Here is a 14,040-nt window from a genome sequence, read left to right as displayed (position 1 = left end):
GTTCTGAGAGACCCTAAAATTGCTTAATCATATAAAAGAGGTATTCAGTGTCATTTGTCATTGCCACCAAAATTCTGAGAATTCAGTCAATGAGTTGCCAGCAGTACCCTCTCTAAAAGAATAAAATTGGGTGTTGTTTTGAGTAGAATCAATCTTTACTTAGTATAAGCGTAAAGATTTTGGTGTGCATTTTTCTTTCCAAGTAGTTGGATGAACCAGGATGTTGGGCTAGATGACTTCTGAAATCCCTCGTAACCACATGGTTTCAGAGTCTACAGATGTCACCGGGTTAATCTTGCTTCCTGTTGTGTTGCATCCTAACCAAAACATCAAAGCACCTCTCCAAAGCCCTCTGGCTCACACCCCCGGGCAGGAAAGAGTCAATAAAGTTGTAGTGTTTCACCATCAGAAACCTAGACTGGCGGGAGGAACAATTAAACAGCTTCAAATCACCTCACTCTTCACATATTGCTATGGATAGAATTCCCCACTCCTGTCTCCTCCTTCCCACCCCAACAAACAAACCCTTTAATTCCCCGGAAACAGCCCACACATCCCCTAGACCTTGCCAAGTAAGGTCTCTCAATGTCCCCAAACAGGGGTGGTGTCTGCACTTGGCAAGCAGGGGCGAGGTCTATCAGTTGGCCTCTCAACCTATCCATACACTCCTGTGCACTCAACCACATAAGTGGGAACAGTGGCTTCAGGACACACAGTCTTCAGGACAGAAGACACCCACAGAGCATGCTCTCCTGAGTCAGAGTGGATGTGGAACCAACCAGTGTCAGCCAGGGTGCCAAGTCAGCCCATCTCCCTAAGGCCTCCTTTCTCACTGTCCAATGCTCTAACATGCCCTGACTAAAGCCCCGACATGCTTGGGGAGTACAGATGCCACGACAACGGCGGGGGAGGAGAGTTAGGGAATATCACCGCTGTCAGCTATCATTGGAAGTTCTGTAAACACAGGCAGGTCCCTCACAGCTAGAAGGGGTGAGGAAGAGCTGCCCCCCCTACTCTTGGGGCTGTCCAGACCCCAGTGGACAGGGGTAAGACAGGGCTCTTACTACCACGAGGCCACATGTGAATTAATGTGCAATTATCATTGTAAGGGGATGGGGAAAAAGAAAAACCCAAAAAATCTGTGATTTGGGCAGCTTCCAGCATTAATAGACATTAATAGACACGCTCCTCAAAACTCAGTATCTTTTGCTGTTCATTCAAGACCCCCTATGACTTATAATGAATTTAAAGTTCTGTATTAGACAATCATATTCCTCCATGACCAAATTTGCATAAGACTTTATCCTAAAATTTGCATTTTAATTTAGAATTACCTAGCAAGGACAATAAGCCCTAACCATATGCCAATCTAACCACAGTGTCTTCAAACTCTTTACACAGATGAAGATTCACAGGCACCTACTGCTATCCTCAGTGTGGCCACCGCTGTTTGGTCTCAGTCAGCACAGGGTCAAGCACAGGAGATGGGAAACTAAGTCATTAGTAAGCGCCAGGGGACAGTCAGACCCGGGGTCCTAGAAGCCCAGAGAAAGGATTTCTAATGCGATGAGTATTGTAAAATATTTCAAATACCTCTACATATATCTACATTTTCTCGCTTTTTTATCCATAGATGGGGAAAAAAAGTTGCCGTGCTTTCCATACTGTTAGATACGTAAAATACCAGGAAACACTTCCCTTTATTTTCTCAACTTCCCACTTGGAGTTAATCAAGAACAGGACACAGGCGGGACACGGTGGCTCTCGCCTGTAATCCCAGCACTTTGGAAACCAAGAAGGGTGGATCACTTGAGGTCGGAAGTTTGAGACTAGCGTGGCCAATATGGTGAAACCCCGTCTCTACTAAAAATACAAAAAATTAGCCAGGCATAGTGGTGCGCACCTGTAATCCCAGCTACTAGGAGAATTGCTTGAAGCTGGGAGGCAGAGGTTGCAGTGAGCCAAGATCACGGCACTGCACTCCAGCCTGGGCGCAGAGTAGACAAGAAGAAATAGAAAGGAAAGAAAGGAAGAGAAAGGAAGGGAGGGAGGAAGGGAGGGAGGAAGGGAAGGAGGAAGGGAGGGAGGAAGGGAGGGAGGAAGGGAGGGAGGAAGGGAGGGAAGAAGGGAGGGAGAAAGGGAGGGAAGAAGGGAGGGAGGAAGGGAGGGAGAAAGGGAGGGAGAAAGGGAGGGAGGAAGGGAGGGAGGAGGGAGGGAGGGAGGGAGGGAGGGAGGGAGGGAGGGAGGGAGGGAGGGAGGGAGGAAGGGAGGGAGGAAGGGAGGGAGGAAGGGAGGGAGGAAGGGAGGGAGGAAGGGAGGGAGGAAGGGAGGCAGGAAGGGAGGCAGGAAGGGAGGAGGAAGGGAGGGAGGAAGGGAGGGAGGGAGGAAGGGAGGGAGGAAGGGAGGGAAGAAGGGAAGAAGGGAGGGAAGGGAAAGGGAGGAAGAAGGGAGGGAAAGGGAGGGAGAAAGGGAGGGAGAAAGGGAGGGAGAAAGGGAGGGAGAAGGGAGGGGAGAAAGGGAGGGGGAAAGGGAGGGGGAAAGGGAGGGGGAAAGGGAGGGGGAAAAGGAGGGAGGAAGGGAGGGAGGGAAGGGAGGGGAGGAAGGGAGGGAGGAAGGGAGGGAAGAAGGGAGGGAGGAAGGGAGGGGAGAAGGGAGGGAGGGAGGAAGGGAGGGAGAAAAGGATGGACGAAGGGAGGGAGGGAAGGGAGGGAGGAAGGGAGGGAGAAAGGAAGGGAGAAAGGAAGGGAGAAAGGGAGGAAGGGAGGGAGAAAGGGAGGAAGGGAGGGAGAAAGGAAGGAGCAAGGGAAGGAGGGAGAGAGGGAGGAAATGAGGGAGGGAGGGAGAGAGGGAGGAAGTGAGGGAGGGAGGGAAGAAGGGAGGAAGTGAAGGAGGGAGGGAGGGAGGGAGGGAGGGAGGGAGGGAGGGAGGTGGAACAAGGGATCAGAAATGACCCAGAGAGAAGGGCAAGTGGCTGACTCTCTTTTGAAAACACAAGAGAGATCCCCAAAATGTTCTAAGAAACAGGCCCCCAATCAAACATTCTCACAGTCGCTTTAAAAATAAAACAGCCCAAACATAGAACAGGTCTATGGTCAAAGCCTGGTCTTCCTAGTCCCTCCTCACAGAGATGTAAACTGCCCATGAAAACGAAACGTGTACAAGTTCTGTACATTTGAATGTACAGGAAAAAAAGACGGGCAGGATGGACCTCCAAATGGAGTCATGTGTGTCTCTCCATTTTCCCACATTAAAAAGTGCCTGGAGGGATTCCGCAAACCCAAATGGTAGCATCAGATTATGTCTGGGGGTGGGGTCTGGGGTGACCTTTTAAAATACTTTCCTATCTTCTGAATGTTTTATATGGTGTATCGGTAATATTCATAATCTTTTAAAATGCTACTTCCATGGTAGAAAAAAAAGGGCCTTTGCAAGTTGTTAGAGATGAACTGGCACTAAGAATACATTTGCAGTAAGGATGGGGAATGCCAGTCAGAAAACAGCCACCGGAACCAAAAAGGCAATCCCTGAGCTCCATCAGGTTTTGAAGCACCACATTCCACCTCCCCCACCATTGTCTAGGTGGCTGCCAAGTGCTGCTTGAGGAAGCGATAAGCATCACTGTCTGTCACACATTTATCCTTCAGGAATGAAAGGTCAGGGAAGAAGATACTAAAGCCCAATTAGCATCACAGCAGACTCATAAGCTATTATACAAGTCATCTCTACAAATGAATCCACCTTCCTTGTCCAGGAAAAAAAAAATCCAAATACTATTGAAAATATAGTATAGTAAGTTTCCATCAAGTCTGGCCTTTAAAAATGTTCTCATTCACAATTAAAGCCAATGAAACTAAAATTTTCTTATAGTTGCCAGTTGCGGAGGAGTCAGCAAGGAGACTGATCATAAAGGGGGTAATAAGGGAACCTGCTGCTGGCAGGGCGGAATTGTGAGTACAGTGGTGGTTCCACGACTCTATATATTTGTCAAAACTCATTGAACTTAACGCTTAAAAAGAGTAAATTTTATTGCATGCAAATTATACTCCAATAAAAGTCAATTTTTTAAAAATGCAATCAATATTCTATTCTACCATCTTCTACAATAAAAAGGAATATTTTAACCATCCAAAAGCAAAGCAACATTATTCTTAGTCATTTATTTTGAATAAAGTTATCTTTGCGAATAATGTCCTCCTTGTTTTTCTCATTTCACTCTGGACTGGGGAAAAACTTCATCAGGTAGTGACTAAGGCAGGTCTGGGTTTTGAAACCACTGGCTGGGTCATCCTTAAAGCCTTTTTCAGCTCTACAGTTCTATGCATTTGGCTATCCTGTAGTTCTTACTAAAATGAGTTTGAATTACAGCACCATTTTACCTGCCTAATATTTGTTCCAGGGAACACAATTTCATTTTTTTTTCCCCACTCTGAACACGATTTTACATAAGAGTTTTTTAAAAAAGCAAAATTCCAAGCAGCTGTAGGGAAATTATTCTCTATAGTCTACTGTAAAGGGATCTGATCTGCTGAGAATAAAGAAGAAACACGGTGAAGAGGAGGCTTGGCATATATTCCTAATAACCATGATGCAAATTAAGCAGCAATACTATAGTTGACTAGATATCAAGTTTATATTCACTTTGAGCCTATCTTCGTTTTCACTATTTAACTTCTGCTTAAGCAGCTTTGAGTTTGATAATGCTGTCATTGCATAATAAGGTCTGTTCATAGTTTTAAAATTATTATTCCCTAGTTGATCATGCTAGCTAGGATATAAATGAGTGGTAATAGCACTTTCATCTCCATTTCTCAAATAAGAAATTCTCCAGGCCTAAACTTCTAAATTATTTGTTTTGATTCTAACATTAATAGATTAGTCAGTATTCCTGAAGCTAACCAGAGAATATATCAGGAATTCAAACTCTGCTTCCAAGAATCTTCAAATTCTTTTTTTTTTAAACTACCATTAGGAAGCCTTTAATTTTCCTTCTCTACAATGATTCATCAAAATATTAAGGTACTTAAAGTTGGTTCCCCTACCTCCATTCCCACTCCCAAAATAAATTCCAGATGAATCAGTGATTTAAATATAATAACCTATAAACTCCTTGAAAACAGTGAAGAATATTTTCATAATTTTGGACCAGAGATACCCTTTCTAAATATCATACAAAACCAAAAGCCAAAAATAAAAATACTCATAAACTTGACTGCAAAAAATTAAATATTCTACAAAGCAAAAATTTTATTCAAACTCAAAATACAAATTGTATACTAGGAGATAATATCAACAGTACAAATGACAGGCCAAAAAAAATCCTTTGTACACAAAGAGCTACTACAAATGAAGAGGAAAAAATGAGCTCAATAGAAAAACAAGTAAAGGATACAAATTGGCAGTTTGCATTAATTTTAAGAATGGCCAATAAACAATTGAAGACATACTTGGCCCCAGTCATGATTTTAGACATGAAAATAAAAATAATGAGGTACCCAATTTTAATCTGTGAGAACAGAACAACCTGAATGTTAATAACACCCATTAATGAGAGGGGGAAACAAACCCTTACAGAACTGGTGGGAATGCAAATAAGGGCAACTGTTGTAGAAGACAATTTATCAACGTCTATGAAAATTTCAAAGACACATTCTATGATCCAGCAATTCCACTGGTATAAATTCATCCTACAGATATACACCTAGAGGCATAAGAATATATATGCACAAAGACGTCACACACTACAGCATTATACGTGACAACAACAATAAGGAAACAACTCTAAATTTCCATTAGTAGAAGACTTAAATAAAGCACTGACATCCATTCCTAAGAACACCATCTGGCCATCCAAAAAGGAGTGCAAGTAAATCCATGTGCCTAATATAAAAAGATCTCCAAATATGTTAAGGAAAAAAAAAAAAAAAGAAGAAAACAGTATGCATGTGATCCCATTTGTATAAAAACATGTATTTATGTAGATACAGTTATATACACATACACATACCAAGACATACTAACACATGCCTAAATTTACTAGAAAGATATGCAAGAATAGTTAAGAGCAACTATCTCTAATGAGCACATAAGACAATAGGTGGGGATAAGTCCTTTTAGTTTTATCCTCTTCCGTTCTGGTTTATAAAAAGTAAAGACACATATAAAAAGACAAAAACAAATTGCACTTCCTACATGTATATAAAGTACCAATTAAATGTTGAGAACTCCTACTATAATTCCTGGAAAATAAAGAAGGCCAGTTGGAGGAAAATGCTTTAGAATTAGGGCTGTACCTACAGTTCCTGAAGATTCGGCTTAGGGCAAGTTAAGTGAGGCATTACAGGTAAGTGCCACTGTCCTAACCAAGTTAAGGAAAAGGGGGTGTCTCTTTAAAAAAAAAAAAAAAAAAGATGAAGAAATTATTTGAGTTTGTAGTTGGAGGCAGAACAGCCAGGTGTATCTAAGAAAGACATTTCACAAGGCCCTGACCCAGAAAGCAGGCAAGTTCTAGTAGATGGAATCATCAGAAGTTTGAAGTGTGGCTCTTTCTACCAGATGCATGGAATATGGAAAAAGATAGCTGTTGACTACAATAACTATATTTGAACTAATGATATAAAGGAGTAGCCCTTGGAACATTAATTTTAACAAACTTATTGCCCTAGATAAATGCATTTAAAAATTATTTCCTGTATTGTAGTGACTGTAAATCCTCCACAATAATCCATGAAAATGTCCACCTCCTACCTCCTTCCTGTACACCTAACACAAGATCTCACAAGGTCCGCAGGAGAGAATAAATCATATTTGAATGCCAAATTACCCGAGAACATTTTTATACACTAGGAATGCAGAAGCTCCTTGCAAAGTGCATAAGCAATTCAGGGACTAGGTTTTATTTAAGGATCGGTGATGGCTACTAGGTGAATCTGACAACTCTGCCTCCACAATGAAATCATCCCCTAGAGCTTCACAATAGACCAATTAACAGCTGCCTAAAGTGACAACAGAATGCAAAAGTGTCTCTCCAGATTTGGTTCCCACAGTGTCTGCATGCCTTCGTATTCTACCTACAAGAAAATCCTACTGCATTTCTCCCGACTTTAAATTGATGTGCAGCAGGACAAGTAGGAATTCCACTGCAGTGGGCAACTTTAAAAATAACATGAAAAACACCTTCCCCATAGAAACAAATAAGGGGGCTGAAAGCCATGCTGGTTATTCGAATGCCTCCTTCCTTTCTCACGGTGACTTACCTTAGAATTCATTTCCATGTGGTATTTGGCACAAGCTCGAAGCTGAGTCACCCAGAATTGTTTCTCTTTTGCATCAGCAGCTAAAATAGAGAAAACAGAGAAAGAAATGATTGCAGAGGTTGTTCCAAAACACATCCAACTTATTTCTACACCCACCTAAGGGGGTGGGGAGCCTGGGGAGTGAGAGGTATCGGGAAGGTGGGGAAGCGAGCACAGATCCCAGCGTTCTCAAGCGGCCTGTACTTACACCAAAACAGAGACTGCACTGACTCTCCACGGAACATCCTCTCTTGAGTCATATGAAAAATGGATTCTGAAATACCCATTATAAGAATAATTTTGCCATTTTTTTAACCTCCTCTGAAAAAAATCGTTTTTATAATACTTCTTTAAAAAGGCAGCAGGGAAGGAACCACATGCTCATTTTCAAATGCCTCTAACCTTGTGTAGCTAATATGAGTATCAAACGGCATCTTTTTTTTTTTTTTTTTTTTTTGGAGACGGAGTCCGACTCTGTCACCCAGGCTGGAGTACAGTGGTGCCATCTCCGCTCACTGCAAGCTCCGCCTCCCAGGTTCACACCATTCTCCCGCCTCAGCCTCCCGAGTAGCTGGGACTACAGGCGCCCACCACCACGCCCGGCTAATTTTTTTATATTTTTTAGTAGAGACGGGGTTTCACCGTGTTAGCCAGGATGGTCTCGATCTCCTGACCTCGTGATCCACCCGCCTCGGCCTCCCAAAGTGCTGGGATTACAGGCGTGAGCCACCGACCCTGGCCTCAAAGGGCACTTTTTCAGGGCCTTTTGCTGTCTACCAGGGCTGTATTGTGGTATCACTAGCATTTACAAAATAAGCATTCAGTTGAATTACCATTTTAGTATGTTCTCAAAGATTCATACGATTGGAAAGAGCAAGATACCAAACGCTGCCTTAGAGAGCCTCAAACTTCCCCCAAAGAGACGTTAAAGTGCAAGTAGTCATGTTGTACAGTCATATCCTTCCATCTATAACCTACCTCTCAAATAATATATATAAAGTTATTCTTAAATATCATGGGCACACAACAGGTTCTAATGAAATCTAAATCAATTTAACCACATAAATAACTGCATAAATATTATAACACTAGCTGCATACATGTTGACTATGAAAAAAAAAAAAACAAAAAAACAATGATTCCCTGGAAATTATAACTGTTTACAAAACTGGGCCTAAGTGTCATTTGTCCATCAAACCTGACTTCGGCTTGAACTTTCAGGTGAAGAAATCTAGAGTTACTAAATGGGAAATTCTTTGGCTTAGTCCCATTTAAGGCATGAAGACGGCTCCCACAAATCCCAAATGATTTGTCTGTCAAGAGGCCTGTTGCACAAGTCTGATTTACAGAGTGTGCCAGGTGAAATGAACTTCCAAAGACAAAGGACTTTGCAGAAATTAGGGCCTTTCTCCTTAGTAAACTTGAAGAATTGCCAGTTTGGGGCAGTACTATCCAAACGCTTTGCATCAGAAATACTCCCAAAAGCTGTGTGTCTCAGGATCTCATGATCCAACTCCTACTATGTGCAGGTAAGATGTGAAATGAGACACCAACAGCCAGTTCCTTGTGGGATGGGCTAAGAACAAGCCATAAACATGCAGAAATTTATCCTGACTTTTTTTTATAGTTAAGCTTCAGCTAAATGTAGCCATTGCGATTATTCCATGCAGATCATAAAACCTCTATATTTGCTATTAAAATTGCCCTCTAAAAAAAACCTAGGGCTTCATAATCCAAAGGATATTAATGATTCAATGGCAAAACAAGATGGCTCAATTGCCAAATTAGTTGGATTTTTCTTTTGTATGGGTTTGTGTCATTTTATAAACCACAGGCAGGGTGGAAAGTGCCATTAGGTTTTTGGTCTGCTATTGTTTCTGCACTGACAATTTATTAAGCAATAAATGGCAAAGCAAAGCCAAGGGCCATATAAATCTAGCCAGCTGGAATGCACACGGCATGAATCTCAAGAGAACATGAATCTTATCACATTCCTGAAAAAATTTTATCAACTATAGACATTTTTACTTCCTAGGTTTTTGGATTGTTTTATAGATTCTGAAATATGACTTGTATATAGATAATAAACATTAGCTTATTCCATCTCTTGGGTAGTAAAGCTTGGCAGAAGAATGGTGAAAATTGGGCTGAGAGGTGAGGAATGTAGACCCAAAGTCGGACTTTGCAGAGGCAACTCATCACGGTCACGAACAGAGAGCAAGCGGCCATTTCTTCATCCTTAGCTCTTACTTAGTCAAAAAAAAATGCTGCATGAAAAAGGGAGAATTTTCAACCACCTCTCAATACTTAATACATACTACTTTTCCTCAGGCCTTGATAAATAATATAGACTCTGCGTGTCCGTGTGTGTGTGTGCGGGCACGCACATGTGGGCATTTGGATTTGTTGTTTCGTTTCATTATTTTATTAGAAGAAAAGTGGCAGAAGAATCACAGCAATGCAACCATACCAGATCCTGGTAGAATGATCTAGCAATCAAATTACACTGTAATTCTATTACAAGTCTGACATCTCTGTGCAATGGATGTGTCTTGAGGGCGAATGCTGGGCTCCCTGGAAAGTCATCCTCATCTCTGGGATGCTGGGCAGGTATCCACGTTATTTTTTCCTTTACTAAAGCAAAGATATCCATTTTCAAGAAGCAAAGAAAAGGGAAGAAAGCATACAAAGGGACATTAACTCCATTCTCACCAGGCTCTACAACAGTGGATTGAACAAAACTCAAAGGGGCACTTTAACAAGAAATGGTTCTAGAGAAACTTTGGGAGGAAGACACTCGCACCCTTAAAGGGCTTATTTTGCCCTTATAGCACAGCCCTCACAGGGCACTTAGTGAAGATGCATACTATTAGGTCAAAGAAAACATACTGAGCTAACGCTTAAGATCTTCGAAGTCCTAAGGCGTGCTGCTTTGGCAATCACTCACCTTTCCTTTGTCCTTAATTCCTCAGTTAATTAGGACAAGTAATTCCTAACATCAGCTCCATCTCCCCACCCCAGGGATAAGAGGGGCAGTGTGTGTCACCACAGAGTCCTCCAAACACAGCAAACTGTCAAAGGCAATTTACAAAAACAAAAAAATCAAAAAACAAGAGAGCCATCACCATGGCAACTATAAATGTAGCCCGCGAGGCCTGTCTGAAAAGTTACCGGGAGAAGAACGCACCTCTCAGTTTAAACATCTCTCCATTAGCAGAGTACACGACCAGCATGTGAGGCGCTTCATCGCTCAGGGACACTATGGCTCCAGACAAAGACAGGACTCCTCGAGGCTTCTGGTGTTTGCTTTGCTCATTCACAAAATACTGCAGGATGCCAGCCTCGAAATCCAGTACGAAGTACCTGCACAGAGAAACCACAGTACATCATTTTTCTCTCCTACCCTATTCTGCACAGCAAAGCAGAGATAAGCAAAGTGATCCAGAAGACAACATCAAGACTCCACATCCATGAAGCTGGAAAGCAAAAGTCCCTCCCAGATGCCCAAAGTTAGCCTGAGTAGGGAGAGAGCACTGAATTCTTAAATCAGAGTGGAGTTCATAATGGGGCACTTACGGTCAAGGGCCAGGACCACTCAGGATTTGGTGCCATGCCCACACTTCACCCAGTATTCATGGATACCACATTAAACCTCAGAATGACAGAGACCGGCAGAAGCACTGCAACACAGCCTCTTGCAACATGCTCCATATAAATTCACAGGAACAGGTGAAATTCACAAGGCCTCCAGAAGAGGTAGTTTCACACCCAGATAGCAGCAGCAAGCTTGGTCTCCAACTTCCTGCCAGTGGCATGGGTACCATAAGGAGCCTGAGCACATGGCAGCATCCGTCATGGAACTGCAGGTGCTTCTGCAACCACCTGGACACGCTCCAGCAGGCCCATTCGCATGAAGGCAAGGACTCCCCCTGCTCTGAGATGTTGAAATGCCACTGAACTCTACATCCATGGTAAAAGAAGAAGAACTGCAATTTGCTTAAATCACACAATGAATCTTTGTAGCCAAACATCTGGCCTGTTAATTTTCTCAGGCTATCACCTGGGAAGTAGTCAAGACAATTTCCCCTTCTCCACCAGGATGGAAATGTCTTCACCTGAGCCTCAGATTCTTACAGTGGCCTTGAGGCCCGCCCCTGCAGACTTTTCTACATTCTCACTTCATCTTCCACTGATACTAGTGTCTTTTCTCTCTTCCTTCATAGTCACCAAGTTGCTTCCTACCACAGGACCTTTGCACATGCTATTCCCACTGTCTGGTGCAGTTACTCAAAGTGTGGTCTGCAAATTCTAATGGTCTACAAACTGTTACCAGTCCACCACAGCCTTTTGAAACATTTCCTGCATTTGGCTCTGTTTCAATATCCAAATGCATAGATCAGTTGGACAAGTCTCAACAGTTCAGAAGTTGTCAAACACACATGGTCCACACAAGCTACATACTAGTCATGAATCAATAACAGTGCAACTGGCGGATGGGGGAAAGCAGGTCCTTCACCACAGACAGGTCAAAAAACACTTGCCCAGAATGCTACTCCCCCTGCCTGGAATATGGTTCCTACCCCTTCTCGCCATGTTAAGTTCTCCTGACCAGGTCAAATATTCTTTCCTGTAGCACTTTGAAATGCTCCCTTATGGCCCTGGCCCCATTTGAAGTCTACATTTGTGTGATTATCTGATTCAATGACTGGTTTCCCCACTAGACTACACTCTGAGGAGGTGGCAAGTGTCTTCCTCTACACAGCACCCAGCAGTGTGCCTCACACTTCATTGCTACTCTGTTAACGCTTGTGAAAGGAATGAATAAAGAAAAAAACCAACTAAATCCCACGCTTCTCCATCCATGCATCAAAGCACCTGGGTCATACAGTGAACTGATACAGGCAATGCAATATATTTTACATTTTTGAGGGATACATGGCAAGAGTCAACATACCTACAGTCTGTACTACCAACTCAGGGACTTTCCACAGTTTTAATATTACACTGCACTACATTCCTTTCGATGCCATATTTTTGCAAAGAGTTTCAGCAGGTACTGCAATTAAAAAAACATCAACGTAGAACAGGAAAAGAGAACAGCAATGTCCAGTATGATTCCAAGGTTTCAAAAGCTGTGCAGTACCCACAGGTACATACATCCCATTAATAAGTAACTGTGGTTATTTAAGAAACTAAAATATTTTTCTTTCAATTGATATTATTTTTTCAAACAGCTACTGAGTTGTTTAGACATAAATACGTATGAGGATGTTTGGAACTAACCACTTCAAAAATGAATCCGTTAGATACTTACTTTAACCTAGAAGCACCAACAACCAGGAAAGTTTATGAACTTCTAACGTAATTTATTCTCACAATACCCTAACAGAACAGATGTTATCCCCATGTTACAGGTATCCTGAGACTTGAAGAACTTTAAAATCCAACTTCAACTCTTCTGTGTCCAAAATTCAGACGTGGGTCTACTCCAGCAAGCTCAAGCTGCTTGATTCTCACTCAAGTCCTTCCTTGTAACTTTTCCATATCACTTCTCCAGGACCTAACTTGCATACTTCATTCTCCAAATCTCCCTGCTCCAACAGAGATAATGAAGCTGAAAGCTCCTTTGCCTGGCAATAGAGGTCCCTACTTATGGCCCCTGCCAGGGAGCAAGGCGCAGCCATCTCATTAGCACGTGACTGCCCAGGTGGCAGTCCTCCAAAGCTCTAAGTCCTCTAAGAAATCATCCACTTTGAATTATTTTTAATATTTCAGATGGGCTGGCCAAGACTAGTATCTATTTTACTTTTCTTCCCTCTTATCTCTCAAGTCATTCTAATAAAGGTATTTCTGGTTCTCATGAACAGCGTGGATAAATGAAGACGCAAAAACGTCAGAACCAGGGCTATTCAAAGTGTGATCACCAAGCCGGCAGTAACAACGTTGCCTGGGGTCTTGTTAACAATGGAAAATCTTGAGCCCCACCGAGCCCTGCTGAATCAGAAACTCCGGGTTTTAACAAGCTTCCAGGTAAACTGTTACAGGTGAAGTGTGAAAATCACTGACGTAAACTACCATCAACAAATCCCTTTCCTCCCCTTCCAGAGAAGTCACATCCAGAACATATTTCTCAGCTTTCCCTGCGCTTAGGGTGTGGCTGTTTGAGCTTCAGCCAATAGAATGTGAGCAGTAGTGTGCACACATGCGCACACACACGCACTGGAATGGAGACAACCTACAGCACAACTTGGGAGAACCTGGGTCCCTGAATCACCACCTGGAAGAGCACCACCTGCTGAGCAACACGCACAGCGGACCACTATATTAATAAGAAAGAAACTTTAATTAGGCCACGGGGATCAGTATCTGTTATAGCAGCTGCTAGCCTTACATTAACAAAGACACAAAAAAAACCCTTTTTTATTTCTGTTTTCACATCCTTCTACTTGAAATTTGCCCCTATTCCTTAATGTGGGGCAAAAGACAAACTCCCCCAATGAGAGAAGAACCAGGGTCACTTCTGAGCAGCCAATGCTCAACTTAAATTAAGTGCTGACTCTGCCTTCTCCAGGAGTGTCTTCCACTTGACCTGTATTTAATGTTACCGTGACTGCAGCTGTGCAGACAATGCTCGTGGCAAGTCAGAACGTGAGCAATCATCCTTTCAAGCTGAGGAAGGAGACTAGTTAGGCTCACACTGCAGCACGTTGTGCCATGTGTGCCCCCCTCCACACACCTGCAGACACAG

At 42.7% G+C, this 14,040-nt stretch overlaps 1 protein-coding gene across 5 annotated transcripts in view; it reads right to left on the bottom strand.

Annotated features, from left to right (window-relative positions):
* OSBPL10 (oxysterol binding protein like 10) overlaps positions 1-14,040 on the bottom strand; it is a 327,946-nt gene that overhangs the window by 215,803 nt on the left and 98,103 nt on the right. For 4 of the 5 annotated variants that reach the window (XM_050779385.1, XM_050779384.1, XM_050779383.1 and 1 more), the window contains exons 2-3: positions 10,480-10,655; positions 7,254-7,333 (exon numbers count right to left, since the gene is read on the bottom strand). In XM_050779385.1, coding sequence (XP_050635342.1) covers positions 7,254-7,333; positions 10,480-10,655 — 256 coding nt within the window. Of the gene's footprint in view, positions 1-7,253; positions 7,334-10,479; positions 10,656-14,040 lie in introns of those variants that run through there. The other variant, XM_050779388.1, reaches the window with a different exon arrangement.

Source organism: Macaca thibetana, chromosome 2 (genome assembly GCF_024542745.1).
Source record: "Macaca thibetana thibetana isolate TM-01 chromosome 2, ASM2454274v1, whole genome shotgun sequence".
NCBI lineage: Eukaryota > Metazoa > Chordata > Mammalia > Primates > Cercopithecidae > Macaca > Macaca thibetana.
The sequence above is the reverse complement of the archived record's forward strand: the minus strand, read 5'-3'. Positions and strand labels throughout refer to the sequence as shown.